Source organism: Myodes glareolus, chromosome 8, assembly GCF_982192425.1.
Source record: "Myodes glareolus chromosome 8, mMyoGla1.1, whole genome shotgun sequence".
Lineage (NCBI taxonomy): Eukaryota > Metazoa > Chordata > Mammalia > Rodentia > Cricetidae > Myodes > Myodes glareolus.
In genome coordinates this window covers 100,071,689-100,098,103 of record NC_142033.1, presented here as the reverse complement: position 1 = coordinate 100,098,103, position 26,415 = coordinate 100,071,689, and the positions used below count along the sequence as shown (strand labels likewise).

General features: G+C 41.5%; 1 protein-coding gene across 1 annotated transcript; it reads left to right on the top strand.

Moving 5' to 3' along the window:
* The first annotated feature begins 8,437 nt into the window (after nt 1-8,437).
* LOC148121231 (uncharacterized) lies at nt 8,438-26,309 on the top strand. Its single transcript, XM_087909497.1, has 24 exons — nt 8,438-8,691; nt 9,489-9,606; nt 10,313-10,486; nt 11,796-11,902; nt 14,114-14,180; nt 15,288-15,368; nt 15,701-15,797; nt 16,439-16,569; nt 16,908-17,004; nt 17,646-17,776; nt 18,109-18,205; nt 18,847-18,977; nt 19,310-19,406; nt 20,048-20,226; nt 20,517-20,613; nt 21,255-21,385; nt 21,724-21,820; nt 22,462-22,592; nt 22,925-23,021; nt 23,663-23,793; nt 24,132-24,228; nt 24,870-25,000; nt 25,333-25,429; nt 26,068-26,309. The coding sequence occupies exons 1-24, from the start codon at nt 8,438-8,440 to the stop codon at nt 26,307-26,309; spliced, it is 3,012 nt and encodes a 1,003-aa protein (XP_087765623.1).
* Nucleotides 26,310-26,415: the final 106 nt, after the last annotated feature.

Sequence of the window (26,415 nt, the reverse complement as noted above, 5' to 3'; positions counted from 1 at the left end):
AACAGTACCTGGATTCATAAACCATATTTTGTTTTCTAGATTCCCCTTAGTAGATAGTCATTTTTTCCTTCTGTAAGAAGATTATAGAAAGAGCAAGTAGTACACTTTTTTATAATCTCCTTAGCATGTTGCCATGTAATAGAAAACTCATTTTTTAAACCTTTGCTATTGACGTGATTTATTTAAAATAAATTTCAGAGGCCTGCAACAGGTTTCAAATCAATAATTGATCAATTTCTTCATTACCTTGTGGTAGAGGACCTGACAGACCCGTATGGGATCAGATGTGTGTTATGTACAGAGGACAAAGCCTATTCCTGATCATGTCTTGCACCTGGATAAACAATGAAGTCAATTCTGTATTAACAGGTATAAATTTAACCATTTCAATATGCAAGATAACTCTTTCCACATATTGTGAATCAGTAACTATATTAAGAGGCTCTATGAAATCCCTTATCACCATAAGAATGGCAAATAATTACACCATCTGGACATAATTATAAGGGCTTTGTTCCACCTTACTCAATTTGTCTGATTTTTAATCTGCCTTCCCTGATTTTTTAGCATCAGTATAAAATGTATGGGCTCCAATTATTGGAGCATCAATATGATATGAGTAAGAGTCCAAGAAGCCCTCCTTAGACAGTTAAGTCAATCGCCTTGGGGGTAGTTGCTATTAATTTCTCCAAAAAAAATAGCACAAGGTCATTGCCATGGTTCATTGTCATTCCATAACTTTTTGATTTCATCAATAGTAAAAGGCACTATAATTTCAGCTGGTCCTATACATGCTAGTTGACAAAGTCTCAATTTACCTTTTATAATTAATTCATAGACTTTTCCCACAAAAGTTTTTAATTTTGTGCATGATTTATGTGGTAAAAAGATCCATTCAAAAACAGTATCTTCACTCTTCATGAAAATTCCCATAGGAGAAATTCTGGAAGGCAGTATGACTAGGATACAACTAAGATTTTCATTCACCCTATCCACATGTGCCTTCTGTAATTTTTTCTCAACCACCGCTTCAACTGTGAATTCTCTTGGACTATTCGAATCTTTATCACCAGATAATGCTCTGTTTAAATGAATTATTAGATCAGGTGTTATCCCAACAGTTGGCCGTAGGCTGGAAATGTCTCCTAACAATCTTTGACAGTCATTAAGAGTCTGTAACTGGTCTCTCCTAATTTGTGCCTTTTGTGTCCTAATTTTTTGTAAACCTATTTTATAACCTAGATAACTGACAGAATCTCCTCTCTATATTTCTGTAGCTATAATCCCTACTTAGGTAAAACTATCTTTATTTCTTCAAACATTCTTTCTGAAGGATTTATGTTTAAACAGCAAAATGTCATCCATGTAATGGTAAATTATAGACTTAGGAAGTTGCTTACATATTATTTCCAATGGCTGACTTACAAAGTATTGACACAGGGTGGGGTTATTGAGCATTCCCTGTAGGAAGACAGTCCATTGGTACCTCCTAGTAGGCTGAGAATTATTACAAGTAGGCACCATGAAGACAAACTTTTCTCTATCGTTTTCTTCTATAGGTATAGTGAAGAAACAATCCTTTAAAACAATCACTATGAGAGGCCATCCCTTTAGCAACGAAGAGGGCAGAGGAATTCCAGGTTGCAGAGGGCCCATTGATTGAATAACCTTGTTGATAGCTCTAAGATCTGTCACCATTCTCCATTTTCCAGGTTTTTTCCTTAACAACAAATACATGAGAATTTTAAGGGCTGGTAGATTCTTCTCTATGTCAAGCATCGAATTGCTCTTGTACTAGCTGTTCTAAAGCCTGCAATTATTCCTCAGCTAGGGGCCATTGCTTAACCCATATTGGTTTCTCAGTCAACCATTTTAAAGCAGGTCTGTTGGTACATCTGAAGGGCTATCAATTGCTTTGTGTTCTTGTACAGCCCAAATGGCCGGTGTTCATCATCTGTAATATCTTCTAACATAAGCTTTAGGGGCTTCAGGAATATTATTCTGGGTATTCCATTGCTGCAAATGGTCATGACCCCACAAATTCACTGCAATATTGGCTATATATGGCCTTAGTTTTACGATTTGCCCTTTTGGTCCTATGCATTCAACCCATCTTGTACTTTGTCTTACTCAAGATAAGGTTCCAATTCCCATGAACTGAACGTCTACCTCCTAAAGAGGCCAATTCAGATGCTAAGATTCTGGATTAATGATACTTACATCCACACCCGTGTCTAATAAGCCTTCAATAAAAATGTCATTTATACACACTTTTAGCATTGGTCTTTGCTAATTTATAGAAGCCTGTAAGAATATACCTTTCCTCTGTCTCACTAGAGCTCTTGACTCATTCTCCACATTTATCTCATCATTCAGACCAGTATTGCTTTTAACAACAAGCATGGGACTATTTAACTTTCCTGAAGAGACACATTCTCCACAGTAACTGGGAATGACTGGACCATATTTGTCATGGGGGCCTGCGAGAGGCCCCACACACACCGTTTCCCGATGGTATTGGGTTGTCTTGTCTATCTGTTGTTGATTACCTTCATTGGTTCATTGTCAGCCTTTGCAACACCTCCTACATATGCCTGAAGGCTGAGTCCTCCTAATTATGTCATTTCCAGAAGAGGCATTATTCTTGGAAATCCATTGCCTACAATCCCTTCTTATATGTCCCGTTCTACCACAATTAAAACATCTGGTATTTTGATGTCTTCCTTTACCATTGGAAATTGCTTCTCCTACCCAAGGTTCAGTACCATAGTCAAGTGTCTTGACATTCAATATTTGTAAAACCCATTCATCCATGGTTGTAGATCTGATCTTTGAAGGCCCCATGATCTCTTTGTACTCTATGTTGGCATTCTTATAAGCCAGAGACTGTGTCAGTTATCCCTACTTGTACATCCCTAGTTAATCTTTGCAAAAAGTCACTAAAAGGTTCTCTCTGACCCTTTTTAACCATTGGATATGATTCAACTCCCTTTCCTAGTTCCTGAATTCTATCCCAGGCCTTTAAAGCTGCTGTGGTACATAGGGACAGGGTGTGGTCATTATAGAGAGCTTGATCCTGAGGATCAGAGTAAAGTCCTTTACCTAGAATTTGATCTAGGGAGATCTCAGTTCTTTTTGCTTATTCTTGTTGCTCTAAAATTCTTGCTTCCTTTTTAAGAAAACATCTCCAATGCAATTGTGGTCCACAATCTAGGACCGCTGAGATTAACTGAGCCTAATCGTGAGGCATGGCTTTGCTACTGAAAGCCCACATTTTAACCATTTTCCTAACATAAGATGAATGTAGTCCATAAGCTACAATTGCTTGTTCAATTTCTTTTAAATCAGTCATACCTATGGGCTCCCATGTCTATTCCTTGACAACTTAGGGCACTTGGAGCTGGATATCTTTTCTGACGTTATTACTGGAAAGTCAGGTAGAACCCTGGGAAAGCTATCCCAGAGAGTTTTACATATTGATGAAGTTTAATTTTGCCTTTAAACCTTTTGCTCCTGGTCATCAAAGATGATAATTCCATCAATCTTTTTTTTTTATTATGTATACAATATTCTGTCTGTATGTATGTCTGCAGGCTAGAAGAGGGCACCAGACCCCATTACAGATGGTTGTGAGCCACCATGTGGTTGCTGGGAATTGAACTCAGGACCTTTGGAAGAGCAGGCAATGCTCTTAACCTCTGAGCCATCTCTCCAGCCCCTCCATCAATCTTTTCAAATCTGTTTACCACTGCCTTCTGTAAAGTCTGGACCTCCTGTCCAGTATTCTGCTCTAATGCCCTCATTGAGGATTCCAATGTATGAAGTCTGTCCAGTAGAGATAATGTCTCATCCTTGGATATAATCTCCATGGCATGCATTTTACCTTCTTGGGGAGACAGTCTATGAGTCAATCTGTCATACCACTTTGACAGATTCCGATTAATACATTCAACAGTGCAAATTCTCTCAAATAATGTTTCAGCACCCACTGTCATGGCCTAGGTTTTATGTGCCATATCAGCTGTTTCCTTCTCCAGAGTGCTGAATCTCTCTTTAAATAAATTACTACCAGACTTTACCTTTTCCAAAGATATCTCAGTTGAGCAAGTCTTGTTAAGACACGTCCTAGTATCTTCCTTCAGTGTGCAATCTCTTTTTTGAAAAGTTTGTTATTAGTCTGTACCACTTCTAAAAGCACCTCATTCGACTGGGTTTTGGTATTAAAAGTGTTTGTTTTCTCTTGTGGATGTATGACCTCCTCTTTAAGAAGCTTAGTACCAGTCTGTACAGTGTTTAAAAGTACCTCAGCTGACTGACTATTGTTAGTTAAGGTGGTCGTGTCTTTTTTCAGATTTCCAACTTCTTTTCTAAGAAGACTGGGTTCAGTCTGCAAAGACTGCACTTTTTCCTATTGTCAAACCATATTTTTCAGAAAAAATTGAGTACAAAACTAAACCCTAGAAATAGGAATAGCAGTGTAGGAGGGACATCACATGCGTCTTGTAAGACCTCACACATGTTGTAAGTGAAAAGGCTATTGAAAGCTTGGACGATTAGATTGTCTGACATATTGCCCATTTTAAATCAATAACTTATGGATTAGAGTTAGAATAATAAATCTCTCCTGTGGTTTAATCAGCTGGAATAGGTGCAATAACCATTGCCTGCCAGTGGGTGTTGCAGTTTCTTGAATCCATGGGCTCAGTTTATATCATATGGTTGCTGAATAGTGGATCTTGTCATGAGTCTACTGCTTGTCCTAGTACATGGTTGTTGAATAAATAACAATTAAAAAGCTATCTGGCATTTAGCTAGATGATAACAAAGTCTAGGTGCAACCAAAGGCATATTACATTCTTCTCATTTTGTGATATCGTGCTGAGGTTGAGCTTTTCTATCTATTTTCTGGTCAAGTGCATCCTTGTTCCTTTGAAGCTCCTCCCTCAGGACCAGCCCTTCTGCCCAAGTGCTACCTCTTTAAATATTATCCATATCACCAAATACTTTGGTAGAGTAGGCAAGGCAGTAGGAACCTTTTCATGAAAATTTTTGATGTAGAAAGGCCCAGCTTAGTGTGGGTAGTGGCAGTCTGTACAAAGGGTCCTCATTCCCATAAGAAATCAGGCTGAGAAATCCATAGGGAACAGGCCAATAAGTAGTGATCCTCCTTGGCTTCTCTTTCTCTCTCTCTCTCTCTCTCTCTCTCTCTCTCTCTCTCTCTCTCTCTCTTTCTGTGTGTGTGTGTGTGTGTGTGTGTGTGTTTGTGTGTGTTGAAAGACAAGGTATATGTGTAGAAGTCAGAGGACACCATCTGGGAATTAGTTTAATTCTCCTATCATGGATTCCAGAGATGGAATTCAGGTTATCAGGCTTGTGTGAAAAATGGTCTTAGGTGCTGAGACATTTCAGTGGCCCTATTCTCAGGGCTTCATCCTGTTAACATTCTTTTCAGTAAAAAATAAAACAGAGAAGTGTTTCTTATATTCCTCTCCCTTCCTAAATAAGTAAATGCCTGTAAAGTGCTAGCTATTAAGGAAAACTTTGGGCTGAGCATGTAGCTTGGGCATAGTGTGAGCTTGCCTTATACATGGAAGGCTCCAGGTCCCCTCTCTAACACTAAAAAAAAGCAACAACATTTTAAGGTAACTAAATTTTTTCAGTACAATCAGTAATTGTATAACACACAAGGACCCGATGATCAAGTCCCTGCTTTCCTTATTCCTTTAGACCCAGAAGAAATCATTATATATCCCCTGCTGTTGTATTTCTTCCCATGTATTGTTTATAACCATATATAGGCCTATAGGAATTTTTCTTCAGAACGTATAAATTTCTTATGACTCAGCACTAGAATGAGAGCCCAGTGACACAGAGGGCAATGGATCTCAAGAGATGTTTTGTTAGTATTCAGCCGCATCACAGCACCTCATGCCCTACGCCTGGTTGTATAACAATGGTACCCTGTCCCTTTAAGAGATGCTCTGTCCCCTGCCAGTCTCTCTAGTGCTCTCCTTTCCTCGCTCCTTCCCTCCTTTCCTCCCTTTCTCTCACCCTCCCTTCCCCTTCTCTCTTTTTCTCTTTTTTCCTCACTGAGGCAAGCAAGTCTCATCCTCTTTCCCTTCTCCCTCCTCCCTCTCTCTCTCTTCCTCTCTCTTCCTTCCTTCTGTCATTTCCTCCCTCTACACTCCTCCCTTTAATAAAACTTTGCACTCAATCTCCGTCTGCATGGCATATTTGTCTGTCCCTTACCAGCCACAGTTTGAACCTCAGCCATGTGTTATAGGACCTGAAAAGATTTCCAAATGTCCCACTGGCACACTGGAAGATGTTCTACACCATCAGCCCTCAAGTACTGCAAATCAAAGCTCAATGAGATGATACTTGATATCATTAAGATGGTGAAAATATAAAAGATAAGTCAATCATGGTGGCACAGCTCTGCAATCCCAGCACTTGGTAGAGGAAAGTGTGCATGCATACGTGTGTGTGTGTGTGTGTGTGTGTGTGTGTGTGTGTGTGTGTGTGTATGTGTATGTGTATGTTTGTGTGTCACATATAGGAGGTTGAAGCTGGACAACAAAATCTGGTATAAAAATTGAAAAGTATATGAAAATGTTGCATGCTGAGGATATAGGTCACAGGTAGAGCACTTGTCTAGCATGCACAGGTGCTGGGAGACATTTGAAAGTGTAAAGATACCGGAGAACAGGAACCTGCTACATTACTGCTGAAATTGTAGATGAAGATAGTGCAGCCATTAGTGCCTGAAAAAAGAAAAAAGGGTGAAGCCGTAATTACCTACTTCTTGATGAGTGAGTAAACAAAGGGTGGTGTGTTAATACAATGATCTAGTTTCTAGCCATGGAAAAGGGTAAAGAACTGATACATCCTATAACATGAATAAATATCACAAACATTAAGCTCGGTTGAAAGTAGCCAAAAGACTGAAGAATGGGACACTTTTTGTTAGATGATTTGATTTCTATTAAATACCCAGAATGAGACACTTGAAGCAAAAAGTTATATTGGAAACTGATAGGGTGTGGGGTCTGGACGAATGAAGAGTAACTACTCATGAACAAAGGGTTTTTGTCTCAAATGACGAAAATATTTTAAAAATAAATAGGGTGATGGTTGCATAATTTAAAGAACATATAAAAATCTACTAGGTTGTATACTTTAAAAGAGTGAACTTACTACATAAATTACTTCTCACTATTTATAAATCACATTTCTTTCATGTCTATGTATGTTTTGTCTGCATGTATGTATGTTCACTGTGTGCATGACTGGTGCCTTCAAAGACACAAGAGGGTGCTGGATCCCCTAGAAATAAATTTACAGATGTCTGTGAGCTTTCTTCCATGTGGGTGTGGTTGTAGGTTGAAGGGTTTGTGCTGAGAGGTATTGAGGACTCCCTTTCTCCTCCAGGAGCACGCAGAGTACCTTCCAGTACTGTGAACTCTGGTTAGTATGTGAATAACCTAGTTAGACAGCAGCTCAACTTCTCCATATTCAGTGACAGAAGTGTCACCTTCAGAAACAAGACCTTAACATCAGGTTTTGTGAGCAACCAAGAACCTTGGCAATAGCTGTGCTATTTGCTGGTTTCCATGGGTCCCTTTGCTCAATGACTCAACAGGCTGTAACCTGTTCCTGGCACTGGAGGTTTCATTTGGTGGCACAAGATCTCTAGTTGAAGCCTTCTCTTCCCTGTTGTTTTTTGTCTCCCTGTGGTTTCCTTTCACATATGTATAGGAAGCTTCTAGGGTAGTCGGTTTCCATATAGTTTTACAAAGAACCTTTAGTATTGGTTGTCCCTTTCTATTTTCCCTTCTTTATCTTTCTGTCCCATCCCCCTTTTATTAAACCATCCAATTCTAGTTTTCCTTTTAGCTTCCAAACACTATAGACTATTTACTTTCCTTGAGAGATACTCTCCTCCCTCCTGGTCCCTTTGTAGGTTCCAAACCTCTGTGTATTATGATTGTAGTTGCCATATCAGAACCTTAAAAGGGAACATCCTTAAAAGAGAAAACATACAATATTTGTCTACATGTGCTGAGGACTGTAGGCTTTTGTCGCTGGAGTCTGACATGGGCATGCGCAGAACACACATGGTGCACAGCTGCTGAGCATCATTGTGTGCTCACAGCACATCACTATGCCCATGGAACTCTGTTTCTAAGGAGGAAGCAGAGTTCCACTCACACTGAACCAAGGATCTGCCCTAGCAGGACGCTTATTTGGTTCAGTGGGGAAACTTAACCACTCTTTTGAACGTTTATTGTTGGGTTTGGGAGGGTGTGGGTGGCTAAAGGGGAAGGAAGGGAGGGCTGGGAGGGCGGGGGGCCGGCCGGCCGGGAGGGCCGGAGGCCGGCCGGGAGGGCCGGGGGATGATCGGGCTGGGAGGGCCTGCGGAGCCTTGAGGCTCAACATGGAGGAAGATTTCAAATACGATGCCCTAACTTTTAGAGCCCCCCAGCGGACCCGATGGTATACCCGCCTGTGGCCCACATGCCTGGGTCATGGGTGCTTTGGTCGGGATCGACAGCGATTTCCCGTGCCCCTCATTGGATACGATCCTGAGGGGCAACTCCACAGGGCGGCCGGTGTGGGTGATGTGACTTTAGTCGAAAGATTCATTAATGGCAGCGAATACTACATAAATGAGTGCGACAGGAGGGGCAGGTAATGGGGTCTGGGAAGGGTCGAGGGGCAGAAGGGGTGGAAACTGTTGGGGACAGTCAGGGTCTACCAGGGAGAAACATACTTTCCAGATCTGCAGCCTGAGGGAGGGCAGAGGTCATGCTGCTTAAGGCTCTTCTTTCATGGAGACCACTGGGTTTTGTGCCTGCTTTAGGCTCCTAGGCACCTGAAACCTACACACCTTGGAAGGGCAGCTCCAAGGCCTTCTTTAAGAAAGCGAAACAAAAAACTTCAGTTAGTTTACAAATCCTTTTACATTGTCTCTTTTAGAGCACTTTATTGAGTGCTTTAAAGGGATTTAGCTAAGGAAACCAAGTACATTTTTTTACCTGCGCACTTAAAATTTTATAGGTTTGAGGGTTTTGCCTGCATGTATTTTCAATGTACCACACACACATAGGAAGAGGGTGTTGGATCTCCTGGAGAGATTGAGTCATGGAGCTCCTAGGTAGTCTAAGTGGTAACTAATAACTAACAGTGATTGGGGTAGGATTCAAATCCAATCTGAGATAATTCTAATAGGTGTTCTCCTGTAATCCAGAGAGGCTTCTCTGAGGAAGGATGAAGCTTGTGATAGAGCACTTTCCTTGAATGGGACAACCATGCTCTATCTGCCTAGCACAGCAAATGAACACCTAAGTAGAGAAATAAGTAAATAAGAACATTTTAGTTTTTTCTCTTCCATCAGAAGGAAATGCACTTTTCCATATAGTATTTACACTTGAATGTGACTTTACATAATAATCTTTAATTTCCTAAAATGTCCTCTCAATTTGTAGGACAGCGCTCCACTATGCCTGTGCACACAACCACCCGGACATGGTAAAGTTCTTAATATCTAACGACTGTACGAATATAAATATGCAGGATGACGAAGGCCGCACGCCCTTAATCAAGGTAGCTATCAGGCAAGAGTTTTGGTATGAAATGGATTAGATATTATCCTTGTTTGGTTTTGTTGTTGTGATGAAACACTGACCAAAACCAGCTTGAGAGAAGAAATATTTATTCAGCCTACAGTTCTACATCACAGTCAGTCATGAAGGGAAACCAGAGCAGAAGCTCAATCAGGACCAGAGGTAGAGGTCATGGGGGTATGCTGTTTTTCCATGCCCAGATTTCTTATACTACTCAGGACCACCTGCCCAGTCATACCACCTCCCCTAGGAAGCTGTGTCCTCCCATATCAACCTCAATCAAGAAAATGCTCTACAGACTCCCCAGAGTCCAGTCTGGTGGAGGTGATTCTTCTAGTGAGGTTCCTTCTTTCCCGGTGTCTTCAGCCTGTGTCAAGTTATCAAAGCAAGCAAATGAACAAGCAACCTCCCCCACTACAACAATGGCCAAACAGTGCTGGTGTAATGCTTTAATATTGAGGTGTGGTGGCACACCCTTGAAATTCTACCACTTGGAAAACTTTGGTGGGGAGGTTATGAATTTAGGCAAGCCTGGGGTACTTGAGAGAGCCCAGTCTCGAAAAAGAGATAATATGCATAACCTAAACAATTGGTCTGATCCAAGGGTAACTAGTCAATGCACTTGTTGGAATGCTTATCCTGACTTTCTTGAATTCAGAATTTCTTTCTTTATACAATACCCACAGGCGACCCAGTGGGACAACGTGGAATGCGTGAATATACTACTCACGCAGGGTGCTGATCCCCACATCACAGATTTTGTTGGGGATGCAGCCTTCCACCACGCAGTACTCAGAGGGAACATCATTATTGCTGGAAAACTGCTTAAGTACCAGGCTGACATTAACGCCAAGACAAGGGTAAAATTCATTCAACTTCATTCGCAATGTACTTCCAGCATTGACACTCAGATCACTTTCCACATTCTGAAGCTCAAGCAGTCTCTCTGAATCTGTTCAAACATTTTTCCCAATCTGTTTTTCATAGTTTTGCAGGTAACTTAAAGAAACTCGGCACAGTATATTTTGTTTCAGACTTGGGCTTTACTTTAAAATTGAACAAGTAAAGTACTTGGGCCCACACATACTTCATATACACACAAACAATAAAAAAATAATGTTAAGGTAAATGTCTGTAGAAAACCCAAGAAATCTGTTACAGTTAAGAAGCTACTGATGTGTTTTGTCTCCCAGAGATGAGGCTAGAGTGGAAAGGTCACAGGGACACAGGCAAATGTGGAAATTTGATCATTGAAGAAAACATACTGAGAAGACATCTTTATTTAACCTTTTCAAATTTTCTATGTGACTCCATCCTAGACAAATAGTGACTCCATTTTAATTAATTTCCTAAGCCTGAATCCAGGAAGTTCCCAGTCAAGTTTAGCCAATCGGCTAAACAGTTCCAAACCTGGCCTTATAGGGCTGGGAGACCCAGAGTTGCAGGATCTGGCTGCAATATGTGACAGAAAAAATGGTCAATATGTGACAGAAAAATCCAACAATGGATGAAACTGTTACTAGTCCTGTAAATCAACATGCACCTCGTGTAACTGCTTCTTGACTGCCTAGTTATAAAGCCGATACTTAGAGTTCCCCATGTCCCCTTTAAAAGGGCATCCATGTCTTTGTCCCTGGTCCTCATTAACATTTTATATGGATGATGGACTGCATGCTGGCTATTTCTGAAGAATAAGTACTCTGTGTTTACATACCATTTGAGTCTGGGGTCTTCCTCCAGCATTTTTTGAACCACTACAATAGGAAATGATGTTTGGTTTGTGAGATAATTTTTAGTTTAGGGAAAAAATAGTTCTGAAAAAACAGATTGAGAAACTGCTCCAGAGATGCCTCTTGAGTCCACTCATTCAACAGAGGCACATCAAATCTAACTCGATGCTTTAGGGTTGGGAAATGGAAGCACATCTCCATGGAGATAAGAAGCTTGGAACCAGCGAGCATTTGTGGGAAGTTCTGGAGATGAATGGTGTTCACGGGCAGTGTTGGACAGGGGAAGGTGTGTCAAAGGGAAAGAAGCCCCTGTGTGTATGAATCTGCAGCAAGGGCTGAAGGAAACTATCCTTTTGTGACTCTTTTTGTTTACAAAATCTGTGATACTTTTTCAGTTGAGAAGCATGTCAATTTATAAAATGATTTTTTTTCTTTACAGTATGGGTTGACCCCATATCAACTCGCAATCTACAAAAAACATCAAGAAATGGCGGATTTTTTACTAAAACATGATGCAGAGGCACATTTGGTGCTTAAGCCAAATAGGTACTGTTTCTCCTTTTTACAATCTTAGCGCTGTTCTTGAGAGTGACATTGCTTAAGTAATGAACACTAAAGTGGTAGAAGGAATATGGCTTCAACTCAGAAGCGCATATTGAGAAAGCCTAGCTCATAGGGAGTGTGAATGAGACTCTTCCAACATAAACAAAGGAACAGTGTGTACGAGGGCTCAGCTTCCCGTTTAAAAACAAGTTTGTCATTTCTAATATGATTTGATTGGCAATTTTCTACTAGTTAAGGCAACTTCACATTAATGTTGTTTACACTGAAAAGTGTCAACTCTATTTTCAACACTGAAATTTATAATTTTAGTATTTTTATTCTGTTCCTTATATATTTTTCAATATACTATGTTCAACATAGTTTTTAAAATCATGTTGTCTCTTTGATCACTCACTCTGCTATAAATGAATTTTGAACAAGCAAATACATTAGGTTATCCATCAATTAAATGATATTGCCAGATGCTGTTATTGTTTTCTTCTGTCCTGTTTGAAATGTCCTGACACTGTGTTGGTCAGATGTGAATCTGTGTACCCAAACTAGCTAATCTGCTTAGGGACACTTGTCCACAATGAGTACAAAGAACTAAGACTCCATTGAGAAAATGCCTCCATAAGATCTAGTTGTAAGGCATTTTTTCAAATTAGTGATTGATGGATGAGGACCTAGCACATCGTAAGTGGTGCTGTCCCAGGGCTCGTGGTCCTGAGTTCAATAAGAAAGCAGGATGAGCAAGCCAGCAAGCAGCTTCCCTTCATGGCCTCTGTATCAGCTACTGCCTCCAACTTCCTTCCCTGTTTGAGTTCCTGCCCTGACTTTCTTTAATTATGGGCTATGATGTGGACATAAAAGCAAATGAATCCTTTTGTCCCCAAGCTCATATTGCTCATGGTGTTTTATCACAGAAATAACAGCTCTAAATAGGACACTAGGTATTCAAGATGAGTTCAGGTTTAAAACTCAAATGATTCCTTTTTTTGTTCACACATGTAAGTTTAATGTCAGATGAATTAAAAAGTAAAGACTGTGTGTGTGCTTTATTTTTATTGTAAATACACTTTTGTACAAACTATATATTCTAAACATAGTTTAAAATCCCTCATCTTCATGTACTTGTTTTTGTGTCAGGGGACACACATTCCCTGATATTCCCATCCAAGATACAGAACAACATGTGTGATGGCTTTGCCTTCCATCTTATTTGAGGCAAGTCTTCTATTTTTATTTGTCATTTGGCCACTTACTCCAGGTGTCCTTTAAAATGGCTCAGAAATGCCCTTGAGCATAAAGAGTTTCATCATATACTTGTGGACAGACTATCAAAAGGCCACTTCAAGGCACCGAAATATGGTGACTTCTGAGATTCTTGGCAGCTTAATGCTTAGACATAGAGTCTATTTTGTGTTTTACCAAAGCAACTCCTTGGGAGAGAGTGTGAGACTAAATAAAATGTCTAAAAATTTTTTGACAGAAAACAGGCCAACGTGCTTTAGGGTTGGGGAAAAAATGAAATAGGAGCATTAAGTGCTTAGAGCACAGAGCAACCAGTTACTGCAACCATCAGAACAAAGTGTGTGGAAAAAACCACCATTCACCCCTTTATGTGTTTGGATGTGTGTGTGTGTGTGTGTGTGTGTGTGTGTGTGTGTGTGTGTGTGTGTTTGTACTTTACATGTTTTTCTGTGCTTTGCATATTTCTCTGTGCAGACATGAAGGAAAGAGGAGGATATTGATGTCTTGTATCATTCTCTAACTTTTCCCCTTGAAATAAGATCTCTGACTGACCCTGAAGCTGGTCTGGCAGCCAATAAGCCCAAATGGCAACCTGTCTCCTCCACCCACAGTACTGGGGTTCCATGTGCATGTGTCCATGCCCAGTATTTTATGTGGATGCTGAGGATTTAAACTCAGGTTGTTTTGTATGGGCAGCAAACATCTTATTGACTGAGCCATCTCCAAAACCACTGTCTTTTTAAATTTTATTTTCAAATAGAACTATGACTGAGTCTTCACTGAATGTTACATAGATTACAATAATTTGAAACTACAAAAGCAACAAAAACCTTTAAGACAGAGATCAATGTTGAATTACATAAATGCAAAAAATGTTACTTAGTATACAGGTAACAAATCTTTCAAGAGAGTTTCTCTAAGGACCAAATTCACCAAACACTACATGTTTTTATTCTAAAGGCTCTCTGAAAATGCCAAAGATGCTGCACGTAAAACAGAGGACAAGGACCCTACCTCTGTTAGTAAGGTAAAATTCTTGGTGAAATCTGTTTTCTTATGAATTTTGTTAAAATGCAGCAGAAGTCTATCTATCACAGTTTTTATATGGAGATTTGGTCAGAGAAAAACATTTGGTATTTGTGAACCATCCTTTCTATAAATTCCAGTGAGCAGTAAGTCCGTGCAGGTAGCAGTGGCCCAATAAGAGAATGAGCTGGAAACACAGGAAGGGGCCTGATGTTTGACTAAGGATGGTTTGCAGAAATAAATACACATTAGACTGATTTTTAAAATGACTGAGGTAATGAACCTGAATACAATTTAACTGGTCCAGTTATTGCAGTGGTCCAGGCATTACCCAGGTGCCTTTTTCTTCAGCATAATTACAGGTAGATTTTTCTCTTCCCTTTGTTATTCCTATTTCAGGAGCACAGATAAGAACATCTCCTCAGTTTGTCTCTTTGTTTCTGTATTTACACTAGCAAGAAATTGTGCAAATTTAAATATCTGTAATCTGTTCAACCAAATTTTCACTATGAAGAGATTACAGCATGTTTTCGATTTGATTCCACCAGAAGGATAATGAAAACACTTCCTCCAGTCACATTTTAAGTATTTTTCCCAATGAGCCAGGAGTTGTAGAGGTTAAGATTCAATTAACATATAGTAACACTTTGATTTCTAAATTTTTGTTCTATATTTGACAATAATATACACTCTGATTCTTTGTATCATGTTCACAATTTACAATATTTAAGGGTTGTAATTAGATATTTATCTATTCATAATAAAGTGACCTCATCATCAAGCAATGCAGGAGATTATGAAACCTGTTTGTAAACTGGAGCCCTAAAGTAAGGGTTTGTGTGAATCAGAAGGTGAATATTAATGATGTTGAATGGGACTCAATGGAACAATGGGTATCTCTGAAGCAGTTTGACACATAAAATGATATGAAGGACAATAGTAAGCAACAGTTTACTACTACTGGAAAATAATATGCATTTTTAATTCTCATACAAAGAATAGAAATTTTGATGAAAAAAACACTGGCATTAACAGATAAGTTCTTCTGAAGTGAATAAAACTCAGAGAAATTTTTAATGAAACCTAACATCTCACAATTTCCTTAAAGGTGAAAAGAACAACTCCGAAGCCATCTCTGTCTCCTCCACCTCTGCCACCTGGGACGACTTCCCCAGGACCACCAGGGCCCGTAAGTCTGCCTCTTACTCCCTGCTTCGCACCAGGGCAGCATCACGAGGTGAAAACCCAGAGTCTCCTTATGAAGGTTATTCTTTACCCCGCTACACACACAAAAAGCTGAGCAGGTCCTCTTTTAAGACTCTCAAGCTCTGGGCTTTGATTCAAACAGAAAGGAAACAAAGCTCACACACTATGAGTGGTTACAGTGATAAAATTTCCCTGAGCAATCAAATATTTGAGGACTATAAATCAAGACCCTGGCATTCACAGACCAGTTCCTCTAAAGTGAATAAAAATCTGAGAAATTTTAACGAAAACTAACCTCTCACAATTTCCTTAAAGGTGGAAAGAACAACACAGGAGGGATGTCTTCCCGAAACTTATGACTCTTCAATTGGGCCCCAGCCTACCTCCAACATGGACGTACAGCCATCTCCAGGTACAAGTGACAGAGGTGACACTCTTCAGGCATCTGAGAAAACTACGCTTCACCACACCACTCTGGATCACACATGTACTTTACGACATGCCCTGGGCATGCAACGGGGAGAGCACATGCTGACATTGAGCTTGCTCCTGGTAGCCACACTGGTGACAACGTGGACCCACTGCAACAGTAGTTTTTGACAGATTATAAAGATTTGGATTTTTTTGAAAAATTTCACGACCATAAACTTTGTTACTTCTAGAGGCCCTGTTGATTCTCCACAATGATATTGAGTATGCGCACAAGGGACTCCCATTGTTAAGTCTAAAAACAATCATCGTTAATTGAAAAAAAATGTCAGCACACTTCCATTTAACTTGCTTTAATCTTTCTTCACAAAGGGTTAAAATACTAACGTACAGGCAAGAAATAATCATAAGGTTGTGGCCCAGATTGGAAATATAGAACTAAAGATTTAAAACGTTTTCATGCTTAACAAAATAAATCTCGTCATCAATGCAGCTCTGCAGGTCTCTTTAGGAAGGCCTGTCTCTTGAGTTTCTGACAGTACTCACCATTATCCATTAACCCAGGTCCACCAGTTCCTCCAGATCCACTTCTTCTTAATTATTTCTGTTCCATCTATGGTCCAGGAAAACTCCCAGGACCGGGTCGAGTCGCACCACCAAAGCCTCCTCGGTCCAAGAGGTGTGCAACTCCGAAGCCATCTCTGTCTCCTCCACCTCTGCCACCTGGGACGACTTCCCCAGGACCACCAGGGCCCGTAAGTCTGCCTCTTACTCCCTGCTTCGCACCAGGGCAGCATCACGAGGTGAAAACCCAGAGCCTCCTTATGAAGGTTATTCTTTACCCCGCTACACACACAAAAAGCTGAGCAGGTCCTCTTTTAAGACTCTCAAGCTCTGGTTTGAAGCTTTGATTCAAACAGAAAGGAAACAAAGCTCACACACTATGAGTGGTTACAGTGATAAAATTTCCCTGAGCAATCAAATATTTGAGGACTATAAATCAAGACCCTGGCATTCACAGACCAGTTCCTCTAAAGTGAATAAAAATCTGAGAAATTTTAACGAAAACTAACCTCTCACAATTTCCTTAAAGGTGGAAAGAACAACACAGGAGGGATGTCTTCCCGAAACTTATGACTCTTCAATTGGGCCCCAGCCTACCTCCAACATGGACGTACAGCCATCTCCAGGTACAAGTGACAGAAGTGACACTCTTCAGGCATCTGAGAAAACTACGCTTCACCACACCACTCTGGATCACACATGTACTTTACGACATGCCCTGGGCATGCAACGGGGAGAGCACATGCTGACACTGAGCTTGCTCCTGGTAGCCACACTGGTGACAATATGGACCCACTGCAACAGTATTTTTTGACAGATTATAAAGATTTGGATTTTTTTGAAAAATTTCACGACCATAAACGTTGTTACTTCTAGAGGCCCTGTTGATTCTCCACAATGATATTGAGTATGCTCACAAGGGACTCCCATTGTTAAGTCTAAAAACAATCATCGTTAATTGAAAAAAAATGTCAGCACACTTCCATTTAACTTGCTTTAATCTTTCTTCACAAAGGGTTAAAATACTAACGTACAGGCAAGAAATAATCATAAGCTTGTGGCCCAGATTGGAAATATAGAACTAAAAATTTAAAACATTTTCATGCTTAACAAAATAAATCTCGTCATCAATGTAGCTCTGCAGGTCTCTTTAGGAAGGCCTGTCTCTTGAGTTTCTGACAGTACTCACCATTATCCATTAACCCAGGTCCACCAGTTCCTCCAGATCCACTTCTTCTTAATTATTTCTGTTCCATCTATGGTCCAGGAAAACTCCCAGGACCGGGTCGAGTCGCACCACCAAAGCCTCCTCGGTCCAAGAGGTGTGCAACTCCGAAGCCATCTCTGTCTCCTCCACCTCTGCCACCTGGGACGACTTCCCCAGGACCACCAGGGCCTGTAAGTCTGCCTCTTACTCCCTGCTTCGCACCAGGGCAGCATCACGAGGTGAAAACCCAGAGTCTCCTTATGAAGGTTATTCTTTACCCCGCTACACACACAAAAAGCTGAGCAGGTCCTCTTTTAAGACTCTCAAGCTCTGGGCTTTGATTCAAACAGAAAGGAAACAAAGCTCACACACTATGAGTGGTTACAGTGATAAAATTTCCCTGAGCAATCAAATATTTGAGGACTATAAATCAAGACCCTGGCATTCACAGACTAGTTCCTCTAAAGTGAATAAAAATCAGAGAAATTTTAACGAAAACTAACCTCTCACAATTTCCTTAAAGCTGGAAAGAACAACACAAGAGGGATGTCTTCCCGAAACTTATGACTCTTCAATTGGGCCCCAGCCTACCTCCAACATGGACGTACAGCCATCTCCAGGTACAAGTGACAGAGGTGACACTCTTCAGGCATCTGAGGAAACTACACTTCACCACACCACTCTGGATCACACATGTACTGTAGGACATGCCCTGGGCATGCAACGGGGAGAGCACATGCTGACACTGAGCTTGCTCCTGGTAGCCACACTGGTGACAATATGGACCCACTGCAACAGTATTTTTTGACAGATTATAAAGATTTGGATTTTTTTGAAAAATTTCACGACCATAAACTTTGTTACTTCTAGAGGCCCTGTTGATTCTCCACAATGATATTGAGTATGCTCACAAGGAACTCCCATTGTTAAGTCTAAAAACAATCATCATTAATTGAAAAAAAATGTCAGCACACTTCCATTTAACTTGCTTTAATCTTTCTTCACAAAGGGTTAAAATACTAACGTACAGGCAAGAAATAATCATAAGGTTGTGGCCCAGATTGGAAATATAGAACTAAAGATTTAAAACGTTTTCATGCTTAACAAAATAAATCTCGTCATCAATGCAGCTCTGCAGGTCTCTTTAGGAAGGCCTGTCTCTTGAGTTTCTGACAGTACTCACCATTATCCATTAACCCAGGTCCACCAGTTCCTCCAGATCCACTTCTTCTTAATTATTTCTGTTCCATCTATGGTCCAGGAAAACTCCCAGGACCGGGTCGAGTCGCACCACCAAAGCCTCCTCGGTCCAAGAGGTGTGCAACTCCGAAGCCATCTCTGTCTCCTCCACCTCTGCCACCTGGGACGACTTCCCCAGGACCACCAGGGCCCGTAAGTCTGCCTCTTACTCCCTGCTTCGCACCAGGGCAGCATCACGAGGTGAAAACCCAGAGCCTCCTTATGAAGGTTATTCTTTACCCTGCTACACACACAAAAAGCTGAGCAGGTCCTCTTTTAAGACTCTCAAGCTCTGGGCTTTGATTCAAACAGAAAGGAAACAAAGCTCACACACTATGAGTGGTTACAGTGATAAAATTTCCCTGAGCAATCAAATATTTGAGGACTATAAATTAAGACCCTGGCATTCACAGACTAGTTCCTCTAAAGTGAATAAAAATCAGAGAAATTTTAACGAAAACTAACCTCTCACAATTTCCTTAAAGGTGGAAAGAACAACACAGGAGGGATGTCTTCCCGAAACTTATGACTCTTCAATTGGGCCCCAGCCTACCTCCAACATGGACGTACAGCCATCTCCAGGTACAAGTGACAGAGGTGACACTCTTCAGGCATCTGAGGAAACTACACTTCACCACACCACTCTGGATCACACATGTACTGTAGGACATGCCCTGGGCATGCAACGGGGAGAGCACATGCTGACACTGAGCTTGCTCCTGGTAGCCACACTGGTGACAATATGGACCCACTGCAACAGTATTTTTTGACAGATTATAAAGATTTGGATTTTTTTGAAAAATTTCACGACCATAAACTTTGTTACTTCTAGAGGCCCTGTTGATTCTCCACAATGATATTGAGTATGCTCACAAGGGACTCCCATTGTTAAGTCTAAAAACAATCATCATTAATTGAAAAAAAATGTCAGCACACTTCCATTTAACTTGCTTTAATCTTTCTTCACAAAGGGTTAAAATACTAACGTACAGGCAAGAAATAATCATAAGGTTGTGGCCCAGATTGGAAATATAGAACTAAAAATTTAAAACGTTTTCATGCTTAACAAAATAAATCTCGTCATCAATGCAGCTCTGCAGGTCTCTTTAGGAAGGCCTGTCTCTTGAGTTTCTGACAGTACTCACCATTATCCATTAACCCAGGTCCACCAGTTCCTCCAGATCCACTTCTTCTTAATTATTTCTGTTCCATCTATGGTCCAGGAAAACTCCCAGGACCGGGTCGAGTCGCACCACCAAAGCCTCCTCGGTCCAAGAGGTGTGCAACTCCGAAGCCATCTCTGTCTCCTCCACCTCTGCCACCTGGGACGACTTCCCCAGGACCACCAGGGTCCGCAAGTCTGCCTCTTACTCCCTGCTTCGCACCAGGGCAGCATCACGAGGTGAAAACCCAGAGTCTCCTTATGAAGGTTATTCTTTACCCCGCTACACACACAAAAAGCTGAGCAGGTCCTCTTTTAAGACTCTCAAGCTCTGGTTTGAAGCTTTGATTCAAACAGAAAGGAAACAAAGCTCACACACTATGAGTGGTTACAGTGATAAAATTTCCCTGAGCAATCAAATATTTGAGGACTATAAATCAAGACCCTGGCATTCACAGACTAGTTCCTCTAAAGTGAATAAAAATCTGAGAAATTTTAACGAAAACTAACCTCTCACAATTTCCTTAAAGGTGGAAAGCACAACACAGAAGGGATGTCTTCCCGAAACTTATGACTCTTCAATTGGGCCCCAGCCTACCTCCAACATGGACGTACAGCCATCTCCAGGTACAAGTGACAGAGGTGACACTCTTCAGGCATCTGAGAAAACTACGCTTCACCACACCACTCTGGATCACACATGTACTTTACGACATGCCCTGGGCATGCAACGGGGAGAGCACATGCTGACATTGAGCTTGCTCCTGGTAGCCACACTGGTGACAACATGGACCCACTGCAACAGTATTTTTTGACAGATTATAAAGATTTGGATTTTTTTGAAAAATTTCACGACCATAAACTTTGTTACTTCTAGAGGCCCTGTTGATTCTCCACAATGATATTGAGTATGCTCACAAGGGACTCCCATTGTTAAGTCTAAAAACAATCATCGTTAATTGAAAAAAGATGTCAGCACACTTCCATTTAACTTGCTTTAATCTTTCTTCACAAAGGGTTAAAATACTAACGTACAGGCAAGAAATAATCATAAGGTTGTGGCCCAGATTGGAAATATAGAACTAAAAATTTAAAACATTTTCATGCTTAACAAAATAAATCTCGTCATCAATGCAGCTCTGCAGGTCTCTTTAGGAAGGCCTGTCTCTTGAGTTTCTGACAGTACTCACCATTATCCATTAACCCAGGTCCACCAGTTCCTCCAGATCCACTTCTTCTTAATTATTTCTGTTCCATCTATGGTCCAGGAAAACTCCCAGGACCGGGTCGAGTCGCACCACCAAAGCCTCCTCGGTCCAAGAGGTGTGCAACTCCGAAGCCATCTCTGTCTCCTCCACCTCTGCCACCTGGGACGACTTCCCCAGGACCACCAGGGCCCGTAAGTCTGCCTCTTACTCCCTGCTTCGCACCAGGGCAGCATCACGAGGTGAAAACCCAGAGTCTCCTTATGAAGGTTATTCTTTACCCCGCTACACACACAAAAAGCTGAGCAGGTCCTCTTTTAAGACTCTCAAGCTCTGGTTTGAAGCTTTGATTCAAACAGAAAGGAAACAAAGCTCACACACTATGAGTGGTTACAGTGATAAAATTTCCCTGAGCAATCAAATATTTGAGGACTATAAATCAAGACCCTGGCATTCACAGACCAGTTCCTCTAAAGTGAATAAAAATCTGAGAAATTTTAACGAAAACTAACCTCTCACAATTTCCTTAAAGGTGGAAAGAACAACACAGGAGGGATGTCTTCCCGAAACTTATGACTCTTCAATTGGGCCCCAGCCTACCTCCAACATGGACGTACAGCCATCTCCAGGTACAAGTGACAGAGGTGACACTCTTCAGGCATCTGAGAAAACTACGCTTCACCACACCACTCTGGATCACACATGTACTTTACGACATGCCCTGGGCATGCAACGGGGAGAGCACATGCTGACATTGAGCTTGCTCCTGGTAGCCACACTGGTGACAACGTGGACCCACTGCAACAGTAGTTTTTGACAGATTATAAAGATTTGGATTTTTTTGAAAAATTTCACGACCATAAACTTTGTTACTTCTAGAGGCCCTGTTGATTCTCCACAATGATATTGAGTATGCGCACAAGGGACTCCCATTGTTAAGTCTAAAAACAATCATCGTTAATTAAAAAAAAATGTCAGCACACTTCCATTTAACTTGCTTTAATCTTTCTTCACAAAGGGTTAAAATACTAACGTACAGGCAAGAAATAATCATAAGGTTGTGGCCCAGATTGGAAATATAGAACTAAAGATTTAAAACGTTTTCATGCTTAACAAAATAAATCTCGTCATCAATGCAGCTCTGCAGGTCTCTTTAGGAAGGCCTGTCTCTTGAGTTTCTGACAGTACTCACCATTATCCATTAACCCAGGTCCACCAGTTCCTCCAGATCCACTTCTTCTTAATTATTTCTGTTCCATCTATGGTCCAGGAAAACTCCCAGGACCGGGTCGAGTCGCACCACCAAAGCCTCCTCGGTCCAAGAGGTGTGCAACTCCGAAGCCATCTCTGTCTCCTCCACCTCTGCCACCTGGGACGACTTCCCCAGGACCACCAGGGCCCGTAAGTCTGCCTCTTACTCCCTGCTTCGCACCAGGGCAGCATCACGAGGTGAAAACCCAGAGCCTCCTTATGAAGGTTATTCTTTACCCTGCTACACACACAAAAAGCTGAGCAGGTCCTCTTTTAAGACTCTCAAGCTCTGGGCTTTGATTCAAACAGAAAGGAAACAAAGCTCACACACTATGAGTGGTTACAGTGATAAAATTTCCCTGAGCAATCAAATATTTGAGGACTATAAATCAAGACCCTGGCATTCACAGACTAGTTCCTCTAAAGTGAATAAAAATCAGAGAAATTTTAACGAAAACTAACCTCTCACAATTTCCTTAAAGCTGGAAAGAACAACACAGGAGGGATGTCTTCCCGAAACTTATGACTCTTCAATTGGGCCCCAGCCTACCTCCAACATAGACGTACAGCCATCTCCAGGTACAAGTGACAGAGGTGACACTCTTCAGGCATCTGAGAAAACTACGCTTCACCACACCACTCTGGATCACACATGTACTGTAGGACATGCCCTGGGCATGCAACGGGGAGAGCACATGCTGACATTGAGCTTGCTCCTGGTGGCCACACTGGTGACAACATGGACCCACTGCAACAGTATTTTTTGACAGATTATAAAGATTTGGATTTTTTTGAAAAATTTCACGACCATAAACTTTGTTACTTCTAGAGGCCCTGTTGATTCTCCACAATGATATTGAGTATGCTCACAAGGGACTCCCATTGTTAAGTCTAAAAACAATCATCGTTAATTGAAAAAAGATGTCAGCACACTTCCATTTAACTTGCTTTAATCTTTCTTCACAAAGGGTTAAAATACTAACGTACAGGCAAGAAATAATCATAAGGTTGTGGCCCAGATTGGAAATATAGAACTAAAAATTTAAAACATTTTCATGCTTAACAAAATAAATCTCGTCATCAATGCAGCTCTGCAGGTCTCTTTAGGAAGGCCTGTCTCTTGAGTTTCTGACAGTACTCACCATTATCCATTAACCCAGGTCCACCAGTTCCTCCAGATCCACTTCTTCTTAATTATTTCTGTTCCATCTATGGTCCAGGAAAACTCCCAGGACCGGGTCGAGTCGCACCACCAAAGCCTCCTCGGTCCAAGAGGTGTGCAACTCCGAAGCCATCTCTGTCTCCTCCACCTCTGCCACCTGGGACGACTTCCCCAGGACCACCAGGGCCCGTAAGTCTGCCTCTTACTCCCTGCTTCGCACCAGGGCAGCATCACGAGGTGAAAACCCAGAGCCTCCTTATGAAGGTTATTCTTTACCCCGCTACACACACAAAAAGCTGAGCAGGTCCTCTTTTAAGACTCTCAAGCTCTGGTTTGAAGCTTTGATTCAAACAGAAAGGAAACAAAGCTCACACACTATGAGTGGTTACAGTGATAAAATTTCCCTGAGCAATCAAATATTTGAGGACTATAAATCAAGACCCTGGCATTCACAGACCAGTTCCTCTAAAGTGAATAAAAATCAGAGAAATTTTAACGAAAACTAACCTCTCACAATTTCCTTAAAGGTGGAAAGAACAACACAGGAGGGATGTCTTCCCGAAACTTATGACTCTTCAATTGGGCCCCAGCCTACCTCCAACATGGACGTACAGCCATCTCCAGGTACAAGTGACAGAGGTGACACTCTTCAGGCATCTGAGAAAACTACGCTTCACCACACCACTCTGGATCACACATGTACTTTACGACATGCCCTGGGCATGCAACGGGGAGAGCACATGCTGACATTGAGCTTGCTCCTGGTAGCCACACTGGTGACAACGTGGACCCACTGCAACAGTAGTTTTTGACAGATTATAAAGATTTGGATTTTTTTGAAAAATTTCACGACCATAAACTTTGTTACTTCTAGAGGCCCTGTTGATTCTCCACAATGATATTGAGTATGCTCACAAGGGACTCCCATTGTTAAGTCTAAAAACAATCATCGTTAATTGAAAAAAAATGTCAGCACACTTCCATTTAACTTGCTTTAATCTTTCTTCACAAAGGGTTAAAATACTAACGTACAGGCAAGAAATAATCATAAGGTTGTGGCCCAGATTGGAAATATAGAACTAAAGATTTAAAACGTTTTCATGCTTAACAAAATAAATCTCGTCATCAATGCAGCTCTGCAGGTCTCTTTAGGAAGGCCTGTCTCTTGAGTTTCTGACAGTACTCACCATTATCCATTAACCCAGGTCCACCAGTTCCTCCAGATCCACTTCTTCTTAATTATTTCTGTTCCATCTATGGTCCAGGAAAACTCCCAGGACCGGGTCGAGTCGCACCACCAAAGCCTCCTCGGTCCAAGAGGTGTGCAACTCCGAAGCCATCTCTGTCTCCTCCACCTCTGCCACCTGGGACGACTTCCCCAGGACCACCAGGGCCCGTAAGTCTGCCTCTTACTCCCTGCTTCGCACCAGGGCAGCATCACGAGGTGAAAACCCAGAGCCTCCTTATGAAGGATATTCTTTACCCTGCTACACACACAAAAAGCTGAGCAGGTCCTCTTTTAAGACTCTCAAGCTCTGGGCTTTGATTCAAACAGAAAGGAAACAAAGCTCACACACTATGAGTGGTTACAGTGATAAAATTTCCCTGAGCAATCAAATATTTGAGGACTATAAATCAAGACCCTGGCATTCACAGACTAGTTCCTCTAAAGTGAATAAAAATCAGAGAAATTTTAACGAAAACTAACCTCTCACAATTTCCTTAAAGGTGGAAAGCACAACACAGAAGGGATGTCTTCCCGAAACTTATGACTCTTCAATTGGGCCCCAGCCTACCTCCAACATGGACGTACAGCCATCTCCAGGTACAAGTGACAGAGGTGACACTCTTCAGGCATCTGAGAAAACTACGCTTCACCACACCACTCTGGATCACACATGTACTGTAGGACATGCCCTGGGCATGCAACGGGGAGAGCACATGCTGACATTGAGCTTGCTCCTGGTGGCCACACTGGTGACAACATGGACCCACTGCAACAGTATTTTTTGACAGATTATAAAGATTTGGATTTTTTTGAAAAATTTCACGACCATAAACTTTGTTACTTCTAGAGGCCCTGTTGATTCTCCACAATGATATTGAGTATGCTCACAAGGGACTCCCATTGTTAAGTCTAAAAACAATCATCGTTAATTGAAAAAAGATGTCAGCACACTTCCATTTAACTTGCTTTAATCTTTCTTCACAAAGGGTTAAAATACTAACGTACAGGCAAGAAATAATCATAAGGTTGTGGCCCAGATTGGAAATATAGAACTAAAAATTTAAAACATTTTCATGCTTAACAAAATAAATCTCGTCATCAATGCAGCTCTGCAGGTCTCTTTAGGAAGGCCTGTCTCTTGAGTTTCTGACAGTACTCACCATTATCCATTAACCCAGGTCCACCAGTTCCTCCAGATCCACTTCTTAATTATTTCTCTTCCATCAATGGTCCAGGAAAACTCCCAGGACCGGGTCGAGTCGCACCACCAAAGCCTCCTCGGTCCAAGAGGTGTGCAACTCCGAAGCCATCTCTGTCTCCTCCACCTCTGCCACCTGGGACGACTTCCCCAGGACCACCAGGGTCCGCAAGTCTGCCTCTTACTCCCTGCTTCGCACCAGGGCAGCATCACGAGGTGAAAACCCAGAGCCTCCTTATGAAGGTTATTCTTTACCCCGCTACACCCACAAAAAGCTGAGCAGGTCCTCTTTTAAAGGCTCTCATCTCTGGGCTTTGATTCAAACAGAAAGGAAACAAAGCTCACACACTATGAGTGGTTACAGTGATAAAATTTCCCTGAGCAA